Source organism: Chinchilla lanigera, unplaced genomic scaffold, assembly GCF_000276665.1.
Source record: "Chinchilla lanigera isolate Chin_1 unplaced genomic scaffold, ChiLan1.0 scaffold00080, whole genome shotgun sequence".
In the NCBI taxonomy this organism is placed as follows: domain Eukaryota; kingdom Metazoa; phylum Chordata; class Mammalia; order Rodentia; family Chinchillidae; genus Chinchilla; species Chinchilla lanigera.
In genome coordinates this window covers 384,461-406,820 of record NW_004955481.1, presented here as the reverse complement: position 1 = coordinate 406,820, position 22,360 = coordinate 384,461, and the positions used below count along the sequence as shown (strand labels likewise).

Sequence of the window (22,360 nt, the reverse complement as noted above, 5' to 3'; positions counted from 1 at the left end):
TCACAAGAGGTCCCACAGCTGGTGAGTGGCAAAGTCAGGATTGGGGTTTGGTTCTGTCTGTGTGCTCCAAAGCCTATGGGGTGGCAGCTGCTACTCCAATCTATATGAATCTTTGGAGCAAGCTGGTCCCCCTGACCTCTGGTCTCCACCTGTATGATGGGGGCAGTGGCCGCATGAAGGAACGAAGCTGAAGAGTAATAGTGTGGGTAAGTCATGGAGTAGCTCTGGAGTGCCTGGCACAGAATGGGCCTCTGTAACTGATTGTGATGATGGTGAAGGCGATGATCCTTGTCCTTGAAAAACAGATAGTTAGAGCCTGTCTTTGGGGAACCTAGAGCTGCCAGCTCACGGGAGTTCCTGCTTTATTCCCGTGTGTCTCTGGGGTCCTATTTCATATCCCAGAGGGGTGCCCTACTTCCTAGAAATTGCTAATGGAGCCCATGCCACAGTCCTCGGGCTTGACATTCATGCTACCTGGGACTTGTTGTTTTTCTACTCTGGGCGGGAGGAACAGGGGACTGGGCTCCCAGAATTCTCCCTCTGAACCTTCCTTTCCTCCCTTTTGATTTTCCAGCCCATCTCTCGCTTTCCTTCATCCTGGCCACAGGATCTTGCCTGCCCTGAAGGCTACTCCAGTTCCTTTCACTGCGCCTGGGCCTCTGTGAAGTGCTTCTTCAAAGAGATGAAGCCGTAGAGAGAAGTTAAGGACACACTTTCTAGAGCCAGGCTGTGTAACTACTAAGTGTAACTTAATCGCTTAGCTGTGTAACTTCTCTGTGCCTTGCTGTCTTTATTTGCAGAACACAGATGATAAGAGTTCCTGCCTTATGTGATTGTAATGAGGATTACTTGAGATAATGTGCATTTGTCTGGGACAGAGGCATGTAACATGTGCTACATGAATATGTCGTCATTATTCTTCTAAAACAATTTCGTTTCCATAAGACAGCAGTGCTTAGAAAATCTGGAAGGAAGTACATCACAGTTTTCTGTTGTTATTGTAGTTTTTCCATAGGATTCCTGGATTTCTGCCCTGCCGTGTGCCCACAGTGGAGAGGTCTGACTGTATGGAGCGAACAAGAACTGAAATTGCATTTCGTGTGAGTGGTCCTGAGTGAGACTGGATCGGATGCAGACCCCTGCCTGAGCAGTGTAGATGACGATGAAGCTGTTAGCAAAGAGCCCCAAAGAAAGATTGGGTCCAGCAAACTAAGCCAGACCCTGGGGATGGGGACTTCATGGAGAGTACTTTTCTGGATTGTGCTCCAAATTTTTGCTTTCTGAGTCTGGCTGACCTAAACAGGAATCACAGACCAGGTGGTTTCCATTGTGACAGCAGGAACCTGCAGGGTTAGCATTCTCCTGAAGGATTTTGGGATGGCACAGTGGAGGGGCTTGGATAATTCAAGGCTATAGAGAGTTCTGAGGTTGGCCTTGGAACATATCTTATGATCTGTCACCAGAAGTATCCTTCCTAATGCCTTTTGGCTGGAAGTAATATTAAAATGAGCCTGTGTTTCTGGGATAGACCCTGACCTTGTGGGGAACATTGGAAGGCAGGAGGCAGGGTCTAGAAGCCCTGGGAAGCCATGTGAAATGCAGGATGATGACCGGTGAAGATGCTCGGTTGCAGGCTCTTTCTCAGGCCTCTTCCTTGGGGTGCCCTCCTCATCTTTCTGCTTGTCAGTCAAGGCTGGGTCTCGCCTCCCTCACTTAGCAGAAGATGCTGATGGAGCACTTAGTCTTCAGGACATCTCCCTGATAATGCTTCTTGGCTGTCCTGCCCTAGTTACACCTGTGGCCTTTAGAGGTCTGACTAGCTGTCCTGCTCCAGAACTTAGTACCTGGTACTCTGACATCCCTGCTTATTTCACATCCTCCTGTCCCAGTGAATTGTGCCGGGCCCTGGTTTGGTCTCGGGTTAATAACCAACTGTGTAACCTTGTGCAGTTCAGTAGTGTTCTTTGAGTCTCAGCTTCTTTGTAGAACTGAGCTTATCCCACAGAGGGTATTGTAAGGATGTAAGGAGGAAGTGGGCCAGCCAGGGCTTCATAAAGGATTAGGCACTGTATGGGTGTTCTGTGTAGGTACCTACAGATGCTAGTGGTTGTTGTCATGGTCAATTGACCAAACACATAGGGTGACTAGCGACAAGCCCACTCCTTTCTTCCGGCCACCATAGACACTTCCCTGAGACCAGCTGACCTGTGGGTACAGCCTGATTCTATGTCCAACCCCAACCCTGCGCATAAGTGTCTTTTACCTGACCCTTAAGCCAGGTGTCTGGGCTTTGGCGGTCAGTGGGTGGTGGGTTCTGTGTTTGCTCCTGTCGCTTGTGGAGTTCTGGGGCCCCATAGGTCCCTCCTGTGTGTCTCACTCCCATTGACTTCCACTGGATCCCTGGCAGGCTCCTTTTTCTTGTGCAGTATGGAGATAGAGTTCCAGGCCTTGGGCTCTGTGTTTGTTTCTAGGGCTGCTGTACCACAAACTTGGTGGCTTAAAATAAGAGATTTATTCTTTCATGGTTCTGGAAGCCAGAGGTCTGAGAGCAAGGTGTCTGAAGGTCCTTGCTCCCACCAGAAGCTCTACAGAAGAGTCGTGGCTTGCTTTTTCCAGCTTCTGAGGGCTCCAAGGGTGCCTTTGGCTTGGGCCCATGCGACTGTGCCTCCATTTCCAATGGCCTCTGGTCTCCCTGGATGCCACTACTTTATGTGTCTCTCATAAGGACACTTGTCATTTGCTGTAGAGCCCTCTTGGATAAGCCAGGGTGATGATCTCATCTTCTGATTCCTATCTTAATTATTTCTGCTATCTCGGTCTCTTTGTGCTTCTATAATGAGATACTGTAGCCTGAGTAATTTATAAGCGTTAGAAACTCATTTCTCATAGTTGTGGAAGCTGAGAAATCCCAGAGGAAGTTGCCAACAGATTTGGTGCATGGTGGAGACCACTCTGTGCTTTCAAGCTAGTGCCTTGTTGTTGTTTCCTTACATGGTAGATGGGCAAAGAGACCTAATTAGATCTTCCAGTCCTTTTATAAGGACATGAATCCCATTCGCAGGGTGAAGCCCTCATGAACTAATCAGCTCCCAAAGGCTTCACCTTGCAATGCCATTACCTTGGCGTTTAAATTCTAATATGGGAATTTTGGAAGACACATGCGTTCAAACCCTAGTATCTGCCAAGGCCTATTTTCTAAGTCAGGTCACATTCATAGGACATATCTTTTGAGGGGGCTGACATTTAATGCACTACAGAGCTTGGGCTGCCCTCCTTTAGGAACTCCTGGTAGGAGCTCAGGGAGGCCCAGAGCCCTGCCAGCACTTGTTCCTCCTTGTATAGTTGGACGTCAAGTGTGACTACGCAGGTGTGGGGAGGGCATTGCTGGACCAGGAGGAACCAGTCCAGTGCAGCTGCAGCTCACCTAGACAGGGTGGAGCAGTTCTTCCCCTTCTTGTGACCACAGAAGTCCACGTGCTAGGAGTCCACTGGAGGTGCTTAATAAATACTCACCACAGGTAACTGACCAGTCTTCTTTCACTGATCCACTTTGAGAATTGGTGATGAACAAGAAAGCCCACATTTTTTAAGGGAATTTTCGTAAGGCTTTTTTTTTTTTTTTTTTTTTTGCAAGTCAACAGAAAGTCAAAATTCAAAACCCTCCTAACAAACTGCTATTATTTATTTATTTATTTATTTTTGGTACCGGGAATCGAACTCATGACCTCAGGCTTGCCAGGCAAGCGCTTATGCCGCAGAGCTACATCCCCGGCCCAGGCTACTTTTAATAAAATGATATATGCTTATTATAAAAAGTTTAAGCCATTATAAAGTGCAAAAAAGTCATTATTAAAAAACATTATTAAACAACTAAGTCATTATTAAACAAAAATAGCTGGGGGTGGTGGTGCACACCTATAATCCCAGCACTTGGGAGGCTGAGGCAGGAGGGTTGTTGTGAGTGAGCTCAAGGCCAGCCTGAACTGCATACTGAGGCCCTGTCTCAAAAAGACCAAAAAAAAAAAGGGCTGTGGATGTAGCTCAGTGGGAAGGCCTTAGGTTCCATCTCCAGTACCATAAAACAAAACAAACCATCCCCCAAAACTCTAATAATTCTGCCATCCAGAAATATTCATTCTTAGCGCTTGCTTAGCATCCAGGTATCTTGGCATTGTACACGAAGAGGCATACATAAATAAGATCATTCTGTTTGTGCTGCTTTGTAATAAAAGAGCTCAATTTGATTTTCCTTATATTTAACTAAGAATGGGGAAAAAAAAGAAACCCAAACAGCTCAGAGGAAATTACAGCTGAAGTTTAGAGAGAAGTTTCCTCTCTAAAAGATATATAAATTTTTATGAGTTTTTTTAAAAATGAGAGAAATGGTTATAAAAAGCAGTTAAATCATGTAGGGTAGAGGTAGCTTAAGAAAAAATATTTCAACTCTGTATATTATGATTGGCCCCTGCTTTCAAATAAGAGAACCCGGTGGTTCTGGAAGGAAGATGGTGCCGTCTGTGAACTTGGCTCTTGGAGAGTGTGCTGCTGGAGGAGAACTGCCATTCTCAGAGCGGCGGCTCGGGATAACAGGGCCTCCCTGTCCAGATACATGGAGGGAGCCTGCAGACCCGGGCCCAGTAACATGTGGAAATCAAGCTGAGCCTGTCTCGGGAGCCAGTTGGGTGTGTGAGCTAATGACATGGGTTGAGCTGATTTGATTTGGCCGCGAGACCAAGAAGTTTCTGAAATATCAGGTGTTAATACGGTGGCTGGCTTGGCTCTACGTGGGAAGCTAGAAGTAGCGGGTGGATGGCCTGGTGGCATCATCTGTTGCAGAATAGGAATTAGGGAAAAAAAAAAAAAAAAGGAATTAGGGAGAAAGGAAAGAAGTTGGATATAGGGGGAGCAGAAGAGGCAAGGAGAGGTGAGGAGCGGAAGAAAGTAGAGGAAAGGAGGAGAGGCCAGGGGTGGTAGAGAAGGAGAGGGAAGGGATTAAGAAAGGTGACATCGAGGAGTCAGATTTGTATCATCAATGTGCACAAATTGGAAAGCCTGGGGCAAATTTGTCCCCAGGTCGGTATTGTTTGGCCAACATGATGTTTAAAAGTTCATCTTTGTACTATTGGCGGGGGGGAGGGGAATGGGCTCCCTTCAGTCCCTTGCCTGCTGCCTGCTTCTGGAGCTCTTTCTTCCTGGGGAGTGGTCCTGGTGGGGGGCTGTCCTCCAAGGTGACCAGAACCGCACATCAGAATGATGCTGTGAATCAGGTCAGACCCCCTCATGGCTCCCTGGCCTCATTTCCCTGTGGATGTCCAGATGGGGTTCAGAACTGTCCTAGAGTACCCCTTTGGGTGTGCCCTGTGTGGCCAGCAGGCCTGGGCCATGGGAGACAGGAAGCAGCAGCTGTGGATGATTATACTGGGCCTCCTGCTTGGTGACTCCTGGTTGAACTGGGAAGACAGAATCTCTGTGCTTTGCGGGTGTAATGGCTGTGAGGAGGAAGAACCACAGAACTTGCCTTCTGAACGTGACACAAGATAGAACATGGAATCGACTGAGTGGTCCAGTTGTCCCTGCTTGCATGTTGAGGCCAGGGAGGCCTGGATAAGCTAAAAACATCTGGAAGTCCTTTGTTCTTCCAGTCATTTCTCCAAAAGGAGATTGATTCTGGGGTCAATGGGTAAACTTTGGGCCTCAGTGCCTTAGAGTAAGTCCCCCAAAAACCAGGACAGCAAAGCAGGGAAGAGATCAGGAGCCTTGGTCAGGTTTGAGGAACACAATGTTGAGTCTACAAAGCCTGCAGAGGGTCTAGTAAGTGCTGGGGCTGGGTCAGGGTTAGGAACTTTGTCACAGGAGAGCCAGGCTGAACTAGGCATCCGGAGCCCCAAAGCACCTGAAGTTAGTGCTGGTGGCAGAGGTGGGAGACAGGAAGCCAGGCATCCTGGGCCAACAGCCTGGCCTGATTTGGAGTGGATAGTTCCAGTGCCCATTGGCAAGTCCCAAGTCCTGTGGGCATGGTATGATCTGTGACCTGTTAGGGCTCCTTGCTGCCTGTATCCTGGGCATAGGGGAGGTCAGCAGCCCACATCAGGTTTTTCTGGTACTGGGAAACAAACTCAGGGCCTTTTGCTTGCCAGGCAGCTGCTATGCCACTGAGCTATATTCCCTGCCCCATACCAGGTTTTTTAGAGAGTAGTTTAGAGCTTCAAGTAAGTTATCCAAAATAAAGAAAAATATTCTTTAAAAAAAATTTTTTTTTTTAAAGACAGGGTCTCACTGTATATTTTGGGCTGGCCTCGAACTTACTATGTAGCCCAGGCTGGTCTTGAACTTTCGGGGATCCTCCTGCATCAGCCTCCTGAACGCTAGGATTACAGGCATGAGTCACAATGCCTGGCTTGAAATAAATTCTTTAAGAAAAAGTTGTTTGTAGTGTTGGCTGTTGAACCAAGGGCCTCATGCATACTAGGGAGGTGCTCTACCACTGAGCTATACCTTAGCCCAGGTTGTGACTGGAAGTTGACCCCAGACTGTGACTACATATCACAGAGAATTTTGGTTTGGAGGAGGGGAGGTTACTAATTCAGAGGCACAAGCCAAAATGGTACAAGTTCCTGCCTCCTCACAAAGCCAGATTGGACTTGCACCTGTAGGAGGTTTCTACTAGTTTCTTCTGGCTGCCGTAACAAGTCACCACACTCTTGGAGCTTAAGGCAACACAGATACATCATTTTGTATTTCTGGAGGTCAGAAATCTGGGCCCCATTGGCTGAAAATCAAGATATTGGCAAAGCTACATTCCCTCTAGCAGCCCTAGGGGAGAGTGGATTCCCTTGCCTTTTCCAGCTTGTAGGAAGCCACCTGAGTGCCTTGGCTTTTGGCTCCTTTCCTCTCTCTTGATAGCCAGCACCACTAGCCACGTTCTTTTCCTGCTGCCATGTCTCCATTTCACATCTCCCCCCTCCTTCTGATGATAAACTCTTAATTACATCGGGCCCACCTGGATTATTCTGCTACGCTCCCATTCCCAGGCTCACCTCGTTGCAACATTCCTTCTGTCTGCAGCCTTAATCCCTTTTGCTATGTAACTCCACACGTTCACAAGTGCGTCATGGTTCAGACTGTCCCAAGGTCAGGTCACCTTCATGGTTCAGTGGGAGAGACTGGGCCTTGCGTAGGTCCTGATTCCATAGCTGTAAAATGGGCATCTTGACCTCTTCCTAGAGGAAATTCTAGAGGGCCCAGCACACAGTAGGTCTTTCTGTGGGATCCTGTGGCTCTGTGAATGATTCTCTACCTGCCTCATTTTGATGTTACTTTGTAAGTCTGTGGCTGATTGTGTGATTTATGTGTCTTCATCCTGCTTTCATAACCAGGGCTCATGAGGCCTGTTAAATGTCCTTAAGTTTTTTTCTTTTCTGCTGAGAAAAAGCCACACAACACTCATTTCATCAGTTTAGCGTTGAGACATAACCTTGACTTTGTAATCTTCAGCAAGCAACTTGTAGATCCTCCATCCTGCTGGAAAGGAAATGAGAAAACAAAAAAAAACCCCACGAAGACATAATGGGAGATTCCTTTGCCAAGTCCTTAGTTGGACCCATCCAATCTGTTTTTGAAGGAAGGTGGGAAGGCACCATTGCTTGCGTCCAGTCACAAACTGTCATCTTCTCTGATCTAACCTCAATCTTCCTTGCTGCTGCTTCAGTCTGCTGGCTCCCAGTTTGGCCAGCAGGGAAACAGCAAAGCTGCCCAGAAGGTCAACAATGATACCTAATCCCAGCAATGTGCTTCTGTCTTGTTCTGATGAGTCCACTACTTCTGTTCCAAGGACCTGAATCACCTTCTGTTACTTCCCATCAGAGTGGGCATCTGTGGTGGAGAGCGCACATTTGGGGTCCTCAGGGATGAGTGTGGGAAGACATGGGAGGGGAGAGGGGACTTCATTCTGCTCAGACTAGCTGTGCTGAGATAACCCTCCCCAGGTGACCTGCCTGGCATGGAAAGTCCCCTTCCCGGTCTCCCAGGTCAGATAGTGTTGCCTGGCTACAGGAAGGCTCTGGCAGGGAGAGTAAACAGGCACACATGTTTAAAATTCAATATCACTGCCTGGCAAACAGTCTGCAGGGCCTTCCGGCCCACCGATAATCTCCAATTCTCCTCGATCCATGTGTGTGTGGGGACTCTGACCCAGATGGTCTCTTCTGGGAATTGGCCATCAGCTGCTGTGAGGGATGGGGTGGGGGTGGGTCAGCCTCAGCCTCAGTCCCATGGAGAATGTCACCCTGATCACTCTAGGCAGACTCCTGAGAGACCTTGGGACTGGCCTGATCCCTCAGCTTGGATAGAGTTTCAAGGGCAGGGGACTGCAGAGGTGTCTCTTCCAGATTCCTATCCAGCCCTGTGATGTGTGTGCATGGGGTACCTGGCACAGTGATGAGTGAGACATGAAATCCAGCCAAGCCTGTCCCTTGAGGGCCAGTCTTTTCTAATTGATCCACCCAGAGGAGTCCCCTTTTTAAATTCACATACAGGTGCTTCATAGGCGAGCCTTTGGCCTCTTAAAGGAAACTCATGAAGTTGGTTGAATCCCAAAGACTTCATGTGAGATGCTGAGCATGATGTAGCTGGGTCCCAGGTCGCCTCATTTCTTACTGAGGTAGAGCAGGGGCCCTAAGCAGCTGATGGAGCTGAGGGGAGGTGGACGGGGCAGTCTTATCCTAGTTGGAGATGACACACAGCTGCCTGGGGCATCTCCTGGGGGACTTGATGGGACGGTGTCCTGGTGAAGTTGTTCCTAGGAGGGGTCACTTATGTCAGCCTGGGTGGTCGTGAGCAGGTCCTGTTGATTGTTCGCCCTTCATGGGCTTCATGCTGGCAACTCTTCCATAGCACAGGATTCTCCTCTCCCACCCAACTCATAGCTCCCTCCTTCTTTCCAAATCTTACTTAAGGCACAGCTTGGAAGCCACTCCATGGAGAAAGCCTGCCCTGTACTCCTCCTCTTGGGAGCTTGTATGGTTTGCAGTCTTGCACAGAGCACCTTACTCCAAGAGTGCTGGGACCGTCTCTTGTATGGTTTGCAGTCTTGCACAGAGCACCTTACTCCAAGAGTGCTAGGACCGTCTCTTTACTCACTTTATCTCTACTTGCTGAAAGCCCACTTTGGATTAGGTTCTGCTGAGGGCCTAGGGATACAGTGGGTACCTGGCAGATACAGTTCCTCCCTTCATGGAGCTTATCTTCGGTGAGAGAGATGAACTGTGAAGGAGAAACCAGTCAAACAACTCCAGCTTCTGATGGTGAGACACAAATGGCATTTTGGTGCTCATGACTTTCAACAGGGTGCTATTCAGGAGATTAGTGTCTGTGGAAGGAAGAAATGGCTTTCCACAAGGGGCTGGAGGTGGTGACAGGTAGGCTGTAGCCTGATGGATGAAGAGGAAAGGTTGTATGGTGGATGGGGTGGGGGCCTGGACCTGGAAAATAAGTGCAGGGCAGGAAAGAGCCTGCACCATGAAGAGCAGAAGGAGCCCTGCGGGTCTGCAGTGGCCTGAGTGAGAGGGAGCTACAGAGGCAGAGCACACCTGGCATGTACAGCTTGGGAAGGGGCTGGGATTTTCTCCAGCAGACTGATGTGATTTACATCTGGTGGCCACGTGAAGAATTAATGATAGATCAGCAGATGTGAGAGGAGGGGGACCCAATAAGAGGCCGGTGCTGGAGTCTGGGGAGCAAGTGGAGGGGCCTTGGACCTGGCTGTTGACAGGGGAATTGCAGGAAATGGGCCGATTAAGGGTATATCGGGAAATACAAGGCAACAGGGTGGGCTGATGGATTGGATGTGAGAGATGAGGGGGAGGGAGGAATCTAGGTGTCTGGGCATCCTTGATATGGCTTGAGGGGTGGACTTTGTTCCATTTTTCTGAGATGGAGATACCTGGGGAGGAGACACCAAGACTGAGATACTCATGAGACAACTAAGTAGAAACATGAAATATGCATTGGGAGATGCTAATTTGGAGCTCCAAGGAGAAGTCATAGTGGGAGCTACTCATGTTGGAAAATCAGCTTAGAGATGGTGTTAGATCCGCAGGACATCTTGGACTGAGGAGAGGAAGGCCCAGCTGAGTGTGGGGATCTCTGCCTTTTAGAGATCACATAGGAAGTGGAGGCTGCAGGGAGGGCTGAAGGAAACTGGGAGAGCCAGGCTGTCGTGAGAGCACAGAAAAAAGCCACAAGGAAGGAGCGGGGCTGAGCGATGATGAGGGCTAAAGTGCTTCTTGAATTTTGGTGGCATGGAGGTCACTGGTAACCTTGACAAGGGCGGTTCCAAGGAACTCAGGGGCCAGACTGATAGTTACAGGAGGCGGAGTGAACCTGTCACTAGGTGTGCAGCACTGGACAGAGCTGGGGTGGCCAACCTGTCAAAAGTCTGATACTCCATGTGCACCAGCAGGAGCAGGGCTTCCCACATTCAAGGCCAGGCTTGCGCCGTCCTACTAGCAAATGCCCCATGGTTGACTGGGCTTCCTTCACAGTGCAGGCAGCCTGTTTCCCAGAGGCAGTGAACTTGTGCTGCCAGATGTTCTGGGAGGGATGCTTCTGACGGTGAGAGCCTGGTGGAGGGTTGGTTATCTGTTCTCCAGCAGACACATCGTGTCCTTCAGGCCTGGAAGAGCAGGGTCATGATTTCTCATGCCTGGTGGCCCTTTCAGACTGGTCACTCCCAGAGTGCTAGTTCACTCTTCCTCTGGACAGCTGTGTGGCCAAAAGACCTCCTGATTTAGTGAAAATGGGTCTGTGCTGTGGGGCCAGAGCAAATCACCTGCCATTTGGGGAGCTAGGAGGATCCTAGATATGGATCTGGGACTGTAAGAGGCCAGAGCTCTCTATGGATGGATGTACTTTGCAGTCGGCTTGGCACTGCATGGCCTCCAGGTGATCTGGAGCCCCAGCTGCCCCAGCTGTGGGTTTGGTGCTTTTGTCTGGCTCACCAGGCCCTCTTGTGGCTGACACCATCAATACCAGGTGGTATCCCGTGGCTGGGGGAGGAGTGGCAGTCCCATCAGTGTCCCACTGTGCCGGCTGGGTAGAGCCAGGGGATCAGGCCTCCAGGCCGGGCCTGACCACTGTGTCTACCTCCAGTGACACCACTCAGGGGCCCCTGCAGACGGCCTTAGACTAGGCCTGAGTAGGGTGCACAGCAGCTTCATCGGAATGGGGGCCTCTGCAGGTGCCTCCAATGCTCCCTACTTTGTAGGCCTGTCTGCTGTTTCAGCCTGGCCTAACTTTTAGCTTCAGTCCCAGGTCTGGTAGGTGGCACTGACCCTGGGGGCCATGTGTCAGCACAGCTTCGATCATGAGTACTGGGTGCATTGATCTCTTTCGGTAGAAAAGGAATCAGGAGAAAAAGGCTGCGGCCTCTAACTTTGCCCCCTCCTTTGTTGTCTGCATTTGAGTAGGGGACCTCTGGGTGGGCAAATTGGAAACAACAGCAGATGATCGCTGTTTATAGCAGGAGGGCGGGTGCAGCTGGTTAATAGTCCTCGCCTTCGCCTTCGGGGCCCATAAACCTCAGGAGGAACAGGCAGTGGGTGTTTATTGTGTGTGCCTGTGGGAGGTGAGTGTGAATGCAGAAGTTTTGGGTGGCCTTTTGTTGTATCATCCTTGTGTTCTGGGTGTCTGTTTGGGGTGCATATCGTGGGAATCTGTCTTTGTTATGAATGTATTTGCAGCTGAATGATTTTTCAATCAGGGCAGCGGGGGCGGGCCAGGCAGCCCAATTCCCTTCCTTTTAACCTTTTCAGGGTCTTCATTTGCCCCTCACCCCGTTCATCAGCCCCAGCTGCCAAAAAGGGGTGGGGCAAGTGTGTTATTTGACATATGGTTTGTGGAGAAGAGAGCTATTTAGCATCAAAGTCCCCGTACACTTGTACATTTATAATTAGGCTGTTGGGGCTGGGGACTGAGCACCTATTTAGCTAATCATTAACTAGGAGATGGGGAAGGAAAGGCACATGCAGTTTACACATATTCTCCCTTCTTGCAGGCTAACCTGAGATGAAGCACCCAGCAGCTGGGGAGGCTGGAGCCCCTCAACCTTCCTTCCATCTCCCCATGGTGAAGGAAAGGTTGGAGTCTTTTAGAGGAGGTTAGAGCTGGGATGATTCAGATGGTATCTCTCTCAGTCATATCAGAAGCACGAACCCGCCAAGTTATGGTTTCCTATGACCTCTTTTCCAGTACCACCGTTGTTTGATAAGCCAGACCCATAGCACCAAAATATGTGTTGATTTGTTCAGTTCTTGGCCTAGCACATTTGGTGAGTACCTACTATGTGTTCAGTAAGGCACAGGCTCCAGTGAAATCCCAGTAATCTGTGGGGTTGGGTGCAGGAAGGTGTTAGCAAGAGGAGCCCAGATCACTGAAATTCTGGTTTAGCTAATCTTTAAACCTGCATTTGCTGCTGACGTGGGATGGGGGTGGTTGCGTTTTTCTCCTTCACCTTGAAGCAGCGAGTGTGCAGCTGGGAGTGTCTTCCAGGCAAGAGGGTACTGGGAGCAGCAAAACTCTGGGGCAGTTAGTGGCCGGCTGCTGGTGATGGAGTACCTGAGTGCTGGGGCACAAGTCTAACCCTGATGGAGGGCAAGGGAGGCGGCCAGCTGCATATTCCTTAATGAGCATGGCAACTCAAGGCACAGAGAAAGGAGAGGCCTGTCCGGAAGCTTGTGGGTATGTGGTGTGCCTTGGTATGTGATGCTTTCTACTTCAGAAACAGTCTTCCCCAAGCAGGCTGGGGAGTGAGTTGAATCTTCATGGTGAGGACTGTGAACTGACCTGTGTGGGTCACAGCCAAATTACTGGCAGGACTTGGATCCCTTCCCTGACTAGAGCTGAGTTCACAGTTTCCTGAGATTTGCTGGACTCTGTCTGGAGAGGTGGGAGAATGGGAGGCAGGCCCTGGCAGGCGACAGCTTCCGAGACTGAGGCGGACAGTGACTTCAAGGTGCAGTGCAGCGCCATATGTGGCCTGTGATGAGTTTGCTCTGGATGGACAAATTCAGAAGCATCTTCATCTCCTTCCTCCCCAAGACACAGCCCAGGCCAAGACTGGCGGAGGCAACTGATTGATCCCATGATCCACAGTGCCTGGTTCCACACTTGCCTGTGGAGGTGAAGAGGGAGAGGCTGGGGCAGGGCTCAGAAGGCTTCTGCTACCCAGTTCCAGAGCTGGAGTCCAAGTGTACAGTGCGGTGTTTCTGCTCTTAGCACTCCCAAAGAGCCAGCAAGAGAGTGGGCAGGGGAAGGGGAGAGAGAAGGAAGTACGGTAGAGTGAGCTGGTGAGGAAGTTGGAAGGTGCCCTGGTTGATGCAGGAACTTTGCCTGGGGAGCAGAGACCACCACGGAGCGAGGAGGAAGGGAGCCATTCCCAACACAGCCAGACACCAGCCCAACGGGGCCAGTTAGGAGGGAGTCCATGACCCTTTGCCTTTTCCCAAAGTGAGGAAGCTAGGAAGGAAGCAGAGATTTTTCTGGGAGGCCAACACCTCAGGGGCTGTCCTCTGTCTTGAGGGAGAGACAATCACAGGAGTCTGGTGAGACACTATGGCCACTAGCAAGACCAGAGCCAAACCAGCCTCTTCCACCCCTCACTGGCTGAGCCTTTGCTTAGCTGTTGTCTCCCCTGGGATGTTGAACTCCCCTGGTTCGCCCTGTCCCAGGCCTGCGGGGTTTGTCTCAAATAACCTGATGAGATTTGCAGAGCTGTTTCTCTACTTCTCCCACTGGGAGGCTCCGACCTGCAGCTGAGTCCCACTTTGTGGAAATGACTAGAAGATTCAGGCCATAGACTGGATCAAGACCAAGGGCCTGCCAACTGACGCCACCAAGCCAGGCTTGGAGAGTCTTCATGGTGTAGACTTTGTATCTTACCCAGCACTGGGCACCTTGGAATCTGGAGCCCCAGTAGTTTCCTGGAAAATGGCATTGATTGCCCCGAGGCAGCCTGGCTTGTATGGTGCTCTTTGCCAGCACCTGCTAATGGTGTCTATGTTAATCTGGTTTTCATTACTATAACAAAATATCTGAGGCTAGGTAATTTAATGAAGAAAAGAGGTTTATTTTGACTCATGGCTCTGGAGGCTCAAGGTGAAGGGCTTGCACCTGGCTGTGGCCTTCTTGCTGGAAGGTACCCCGGTGAAAATGGGCATCATGTGTGAGAGACAGGAAACACACATCTCTTCTGGTCTGTCTTAGAAAGCCACCAGTATTCAGTCATGAGGCTTCCACCATGATGACCTTATCTAATCCTATTCACTTCTCCACGGCCTCACCTCTAGATTAAGTTTCCACATTCTCGGTACCTCACAGCGGTATCAAATTTCAACACATGACCCCTTGGGAGATGCAGTCAAACCATGTCCAAGTCAGAACAGTGTCCATTGTCTGTGTTCATTTGCTTCCTGTTTATACTTCAGGTCAGTATGGGGCCTTGCAGCTTGCTTGCAAAGCAGTTTCTCGGACTCTTCGGATTCTTACAGCACCCTGCAAGAGAATTATTTTCCCACTTCACAGATAACCTCATTTACTGAGGTTTGTAAATGAAGCTCTCCCCTTAGCCAGCTGGTAAGACAAACTTCAGTCTTACGATTTCAAGTTCAGTGTTCTTTCTATTACCCCAAGAAATAATTACTGAGTATCTGAGTAATTACTGAGTACATATAATTACCGAGTATCTGCTACTGTATTTCATTGCTTTTGAGACACATTCTTCTCTCTTAACGGCTCTGAAATCAGGAGTATCTCACAAGCAGTACTATGCCACAATTCGTGCTTTGTAAAATCGTTTTGCTTTTTTAGTGATACATAACATAATGTGAACCTTACAGTGGAGTCGTTTTAGCTTTGATGAAATCTGGTGTGTGCAGCTTCTGCCTGCTAGTGGTGTCCAGTTTAGAGGAAAGATCAGATATCCTAGTCTTTATCATAAAACAGAGTATGCTCTGTATCCAAACCAAATCAAGTGCCTGGGGGATGGTGACTGCAGACTTCAGAAAGGCTTGGTGGAAGGTGGGATTCACCAGCCTGGTCTGCAACACACAGCCAGCATTAGCTGGTGGTTCAAAACCTGGAGTCTGGAGGTGAACTGATTATTTGCATCACTGCCTGTTGACCTAGTTATTTAACTCTTAGCCTCAGTTTCTCTAGCTGTGGAGTGGGACCAAGAGCGCCTGCTGTACTCATGAGGATTAGATGCAGGAACATGCATGCAGTATTTCTTTTTTTTGTTTGTTTGTTTTTGTTTTTTTTCTGGTACCGGGAATCGAACTCACGACCTTGTGCTTGCCAGGCAGGTGCTGTGCTGCTGAGGTAAATCCCCAATCCCAAAATAAGAGAAAGTGAGATACTTTTTTTGGGGGGGTATGGGGGATTGAACTCACGACCTTATGCTTGCCAGGCCAGCGCTTATGCCACTGAGCTATACCCCCAGCCCCTGCATGCAGTATTTCATAGAGGGTCTAGCACCTATAATGAAGGCTCGGCAAATGTTGGTCTCTCTCCGCATTGAAATGAATTCTGTAAATTTAAATGGATACACAGCCGGGAGGCATTGATCCATCAACTACTGTTCCACGTGTTAGGCACATCTGCATTTGTCATCTCATTTCATCTTCAGAAACACTCAAGGCATGGGGTAAGGATCATTATTGCAGTTTTACAAATGAAGCAGTGAAGCCCGAGGTCATGCAGTGGGCAGAGGTTAGGCTGTGGTTTGTATGCCTGTCTCTTTGAGCCTCAGGCTGGTGCTCTTTGCCCTGGGTCTCTGCCCTCTTTGCTGGGTTACAGCAAGAGAGAAAAGCCTGCTTCTACAGAGGACTTACCTCGCGCGGGCGTTTATCACCAAACTGTGACTGCGGTATCCTGAATGGCGCGGCTTCTGGTTGAGAAGGAAGAGGGTCTCGTTCAGAGCCACAGGGTGCTAACTCGATGCGGGGAGGTGTTCACAGACCTGTCTCCTGTTTCATCTCCACCTTCATGGACAGCAGCCAGTTGTGCCTCACAAGAGTGGCCACTTGTCTCCTGGCCTGCATTCCTTCTGCGTTTGTCTGTCCTTGGGGTTCCTCTGCCCTTGGAGGGGCTGTCAGTGGGAGCACGCTGCTGCCTCTGCTCAGGATGCTGCAGGGGCTGAGGGCCTCCTGCACCAGCCGGGAGTGTCCTTCCTGCTCTCAGAGTTTGATATAGACAAACACTTACCTTCTCTCCTTACCCTTCTCCTTACGCTTCTTCCCTCTTCCTTTCCATCTTCTCACTTCACCCCATCTCTCACCTAGAACACTTGGCTGTGTGACTTTCAGAGACCAGTTAACTCCTCTGAGCTTCCCATCCCTATCTGGAACTGGGTCATCATGAGGGCCAAATGAGACATAGTGACAGTGGAGAAATTTTTTTGTACCCCTGCAGCTTTATCTGCAAAATGAGGAGAAAATACCCCTCCCAGAAGTCCTCCCTGACCCTCTTTTTTGCATCCCAGCCCTTGCCTGCTCCTCTGGGCATTCACTCAGGCTTGGGAAGAGAGGGACTGAGGGTGGTTTTCCCAGGGTCCCCAGCCCTAGCTGTGCCTAGCACGCAGGAGATCAGTACGTTAGTTCTCCATCTCTCACCTGCCTCACTGCCTCTTAAATGCATTCCTGTGCAGAGGCGGAGGTTTGGGCTACAGGGTGCTGTGGCCAAGGGGAATGCAGAAGTGTTGCCGATGTGGCATGTCCTTCCTGCCACAGTGGGCTGGCCATGTTCCTGGGGCTGGGGCTGCGGAAATGGGCTTGGCAGGGAGGGGTGGGGGTGAGGCCTCTGCTAAAAAGACTTAGGCACTGGAGTGGAGATGAGCTGGAAGCAGGTGCGGGAGGGAACTGGGGGAACGGAAGATGCAGGAGTCCTATACTAGGCGCTTGCGCTCAGTAACCATAGGGAGGCCCGTGAACTCTACCTCACTGCTTCTCCCAAGATGCCCTTTTATGCCAGAATTTTGGGAGCTCGAAGGGACATTGCTGGCCTTCCCTGCATCCAGAGTTTTCTCTCCCAAATGAGAAAGTGGCCCAGTTCACATCAAGAACTCTGCCCCTTCCCTCCCCACTGCTCTGACTTCCAGTGTTGTTTCAAGCCCTGGGGATGGACCAGTGCCAAGGCCTCCTGGATTGAGCTGTGCCCTCCCCCAGCCCCTGGGGACATTTCCTGGCTCTCTTCCTCCCATGGGATGCTAGCAGGGTTTTTGGAGCAGGCATAGGCTCTGGGGCTGGAGGGAGGAGGTGGGCTGTCTGTTTGGCAGCTGGTTGGGCAGGAGCAGGGAAAGGAAAGAAGAGATTGGCCTTCTGGGTGGGCTGCTTTTCCCACTGCCTTGGGAACGGGGGTGTGAGAACATGCGCAGAGCTGGAGAGATCAGTGATCATCACAGTTGCGTTTATGGAGGGCATTTTGTGCCTCACCTTGGAACAGACTCTGTACATCACCGCAGCCTGTTGTGCAACTAAGTGCCTTGCAGGTGGGCCACGTTTCTGTGTTTCACAGGTCCAGAAACGGAGGCTCAGGCTGAGTAACCAGTTCACATAGCTTGTTGGCAGCAGAAGCAGGAGTTAAAGGCTTGTCTGGCACACACTAAATCCCAAGCTGTTTCTACTACACCACACTACTTTCTTGAGGGATTTAAAAATTCATGCCTTTCCTTCCAAGCTGGGCACATTGCTCCCCTCCAAAAGCTGGGCCAGAAGTGAGGGCCCTGGGGGATGGATATGTAGGGTGATGTATTTATCAGCATTGGAAAGAGACTCTGACCCAGTGGAGGGCCCGGCCCTCCCCACGCTTTGCTCCTAACATCGTAGCACTTGGGTACCTCTGGCCCTGAGCCGTAAATGCAGTATGAATCTCCCCAAGCCATTTGCCTTCTTTATTTTTAACATTTCTCATGGGATAGCCAAAGGGCATCAGGACTGTTCTCTGTCTTTTTAAAAAGATGCGTAAATTTTTTTTAAAAGAGCGATAAACTGGGCATGGTAGTATATGCTGTCATCCCAGCAGTCTTGGAGGCTGAGGCAGGAATTTTACAAGTTGAGGCAAGCCTGAGCAGCTTAGTAACTTAGTGAGACCCTGGCTCAAAATAAATAAAATGGGCTGGGGATATAGATTGGTGTGAAGGTTCTGGGTTCAATCCCTGGTAGTAAGGGGAAAAACAAACAAAAACCCCAAATCTCCCCCTCCCTCGCAAAACAACCCAAATCAAACAAAATAGAATAGTAATACAGTCAATAGAGTAAACATGAAAATATTGGCTATTCTTCAAAGAAAGCAGTTCCTTATAACTCCTGCCTCCCTTCCCGCAAGTCCCCTTCAAGAAGCAGTTGTCTTCATGTTCTCATATCTTCACACCTGTAGCTTTATCTTCATCCCTTTGACTTGCTAGGTGGTGCTGGGTGGGCCAAATGCCTTTAAAGAAGCAGGCACCTGACCTTTCACTTTGTTTTTATTTCCTTTGAATATAGGTCTTCCCAATTCACAGATTGGAACACTGAGGTCCCAACGAGTAGGGCCTGCCTTGGTTCTCCACAACATACTACATACCGGTCTTCTTTAGGCTTGGCACTGTCACTGTCACTGTCACCCTTTGCCTCCATCTTACTGTTGGCCTAAGTTCTCAGACCAGCATGCTTAAGAACTCTTTTCAAGGCAGGGATAGGAAAAAAGGGATACTTCTCATCTTTGGCTTTCCAAGGCCTCAACTGGGTTTCCTCTCATAACCTGCTGGCAAGGTACCTCTCGCTTGGGAGGGTCCCCTTGTCCTTATGACAATGCTATGTGTCAGTTGTACCTGCCTGGCTCCCCAGAAAAACAGCCCTGGCAGAAGAGGGGTCAAAGGTCAGGACTAGTCAATGTGGAATAACAGCTCCGGGCGGACACCCAAATCCTATAGTTCCTTGTTTGAACTTAAGGAAGTTGTCCAACGTCAGCAGCCATTGCCACCGCCGCCACTGGAGTGGTAGCAGCAGCTGAGGCAGCAGTGCTAAAGCAGAGAGGGCCCCTGACTCACAGGGGGCAGACCCCGGTGGAAGATGATGGATTTCTTAAAGAACATTTTGGTGAGTGTCCCCAGGCTGGAGGAATGCCTAACCACACCCTACTGCCCGGAGGGGCTGTGGAATAGAGCACTCCCACTGTCAACTGGCAGGGAGCCAGTTGCTGTTTGCCTACATGGGGCATGGACGCCACCTGTCACTCAGAGGGAGGAGGCGTAGAGGTCAGGGACAGGGGCACTCTGTGTCTGAGATGGTGGTGGGGTGGGAAGACAGGACAGACTCAGGGACCAGGCCTTGTCTCTTGGCCCGATTTGAGGTGCGTCTCCTGGTGTGGGATTGGGCAGAACTTGCCTGTGTGTTCCTCTGAGAAAGCTTCCTGGCCCCGTGCCAGGGCCTGAGGAAACCCACTGCAGCTGAAGGCCGTGCTGCAGGTGGGACTTTCGAGAGCATGAGAGAGAGGGACTCTTCTGCTGGGCTGTCACTTGGCCTAGGTGCTTGGAGCTGGCTGGTTAGCCCTGTGGGTCTAATGCTTCTCTTCTTTGTGCTGTAGCCCTGGCAGGGCACTGTATCTTGTGACAGAGTCACAGACTGTGGCTAGTGTGAGCGTTGGGGTAATGAGAGACAGAGCCATGTCTTGTGCTGCTCAGCCAGATTGTCCCTGGGTGTCCCTGGAGATGCCCTGTTCTAGCTCTGCTGGGCCCTGGTAGACATGGGGAGCCTAGGCTGCCAGGGCCAGGTTGGAACTGCTGGGCGCCCTCATTCCCATACCTGCCTGCTACTGGCTGGGACTGGCTGGGACTGGCTGTCTTCTTGCCTTTTCTCCATTGTCTGTCTCATTGTCTGTGTTATCTCTTTTCTTTTTTAAAAATTTATCTTAAAGGTAAAAGAAGGGAAACATACTAACAAACAGATCCATTTACAAAGTGGCATAAGAACAATACAAACAATACTGAATTACAGACAAAGTGGTAGGAAATTAACAATGGTTGTTGTATTACCTATTGATATCTTCAAAGTGGTTTCTCAGGAAAACAAATAGAGACGTGCAAGATTGATCAAAGAATTTATCACTAACTGTTCCTTTCAGTAAAGATAGAAATCAGTAGTATAACTATGTTAGCTATCCTGTATATACATGTATACATAATTTCCCCTTCTTTCTATCTCTTTTCCTCAAGGAGTTAAGAGTGGGATTTTAGGGTTGAATATGGAGAGTGACAGGACACTTATTTGGAGGGCTGCATCAAGGAGTTCCCCAATTTCAGGCTGGGCCACTGTTGACTCCAAGTTGGGTGTCATGAGGCTGAGGACTCTGTTATCACAGAGAAACGGCCTGACATGTCTGGACAATGAGAGGGTGGTGGTGGTAAATTGGAAGGTTTTGAACGGGGGACTGATGTTACCAGATTGATCTTTCAGAAAGGACTGTATGGCTATTATATGGGGAGCTGATGAGAGAGGGGGCGGTGGGGAGGCAGGGAGCTGGGGGAGGGGGCTGTTAAATGGCCCAGCGAGGGAAGATGAGATGATGGATGCAGTCACACCTGGGGTCCACCTCAATGGTAGACTTGCGGGAAGATTAGATGTGGGGGGCTAAAGGATGGAGAAATGGATGAGAACTCCTAGGGCTTTGTTCTGAGCTTGGGATGGATGGATATGGTACTACTCACTGAGCTGGGGAGGCTGGCTGGGGTAGAGGAAGATTTTCTGAGGAAGGCAAAGAATCAGTGAGAGTTCCGTGAGATGTTGGCAAACCCCGCTGGGTCTGGACTTGAATCTGGTTGTGCCTTTACTAAATGTGTTCATTTTGGGCAAGCTGCTTAATCACTCTAAGCCTCCAGCCCTCTGATTCCCCCTCTCTGGGTGCTTGTGAGGTTTATGGAGTGGCATTTGTAAAGTACCTTATGCAATGCCCAGTGCTGACACTTCACAGGGTCCCCAACAGATAATACCTTAGGACTTCCTTCCAACTCAGGAATATTCAGTGGCTCCCTGATGTCCAGAGCAGAGTTGACATTTGTGCTTTATGGGCCAATTTAGTGTATAGATTTATTGTGTTTGGTTCATGTAGAGATTTTTTTTGAACACTGAATTGATTAACAATGACTTGATTATCAACATATAAAAACTGAGAGGGCTCACATAAAATCTGGCTTTCTGGTTTATCTTGAAAGCTCCGGTCCAGTGAGCTTGCATTTCTACTTCGCAACTTAGTTAAAGATAAGCAGTGGCTGTCCCTTTTGGGCATTTAATATTGCCTTACTCCTCCACTCTTTCTTTTTAATTGAAGTACAATTTATATAACATAAAGCTAATTATTTTAAAGTTAAGTAATTCAGTACCATTTAGGACATTCACAGTGTTGTATAGCCACTCCCTCTATCTGGTTCCAAACTATTTTATTTTCATCATTCCCAAATTAAACCCTATTAACAGTTACTTCTCACCCTCTACTTCTTCCACCCCCACCCCTGGCAGCTACTATTTTGTTTTCTGTCTTTTTAGATACTTTATAGACATGGAATCATTATGCTTTTGTACAGCCAGTATGGAACAGAATATTGAAGTTACTTAGACATTAAAAAAATGAAAACAGAACTGCCTGGTTCATTCCTTTGGATATAGATATTCAGTTTTGTTTTTTTTTTTTTTTTCAGTACTGTTTGTTGAAACAACTGTTTGTTGCTATGGTTTGTCAATGGATTGATGGATTGTCATAGCATTCTTGTCAAAAATCAATTGGCCGATACTCCCAAAACTGTTACACAGATTTAAGGCAATCCCGATAAAAATGCCATTAGCATACCTTACAGATCTAGAGAAAACATTCTTAAAATTCATTTGGAACCAGAAGAGACCTAGAATAGCAAAGGTAATTCTGGCCAACAATGTCAAGGCAGGAGGCATCACAATCCTTGACTTAAAATTATACTACAAAGCTAGTGTGATAAAATCAACAGGGTACTGGCAAAAACACAGACCTGAGGATAAGTGGAACAGATTAGAAGATACAGACACAGCTACAAATACACTCAGCCACCTTATCTTTGACCAAGGGGCCAAACATGTTCACTGGAAGAAAGATAGCCTCTTTAATAAATGGTGCTGGACAAACTGGCTTTCCACATGCTGAAAACTAAAACTAGACCCGTCTCTCACCATGCACTAAACTAAAGTCAAAATGGACTAAAGATCTAAATATTAAAAAACACTAAATCTACTAGAGGAATAAGTAGGCAGAAATCTTGAAGACATAGGGGTAGGCAGAGTGTTCATGAACAAAAACCGAACTGCAT

General features: G+C 49.1%; 1 protein-coding gene across 16 annotated transcripts in view; it reads left to right on the top strand.

Annotated features, from left to right (window-relative positions):
- Nucleotides 1-22,360, top strand: part of Rap1gap2 (RAP1 GTPase activating protein 2) — a 241,080-nt gene that overhangs the window by 130,670 nt on the left and 88,050 nt on the right. The window contains exon 1 of one of the 16 annotated variants that reach the window (XM_013503484.1): nt 12,134-12,154. The exons of 14 other annotated variants lie outside the window; for them this stretch is intronic. Coding sequence is in view for 1 of the 2 variants with exons in the window: in XM_013503482.1 (XP_013358936.1) it covers nt 19,101-19,127 (27 nt within the window). In the remaining variant the exon portion in view is untranslated. Of the gene's footprint in view, nt 1-12,133; nt 12,155-19,062; nt 19,128-22,360 lie in introns of those variants that run through there. One more of the 16 variants, XM_013503482.1, reaches the window with a different exon arrangement.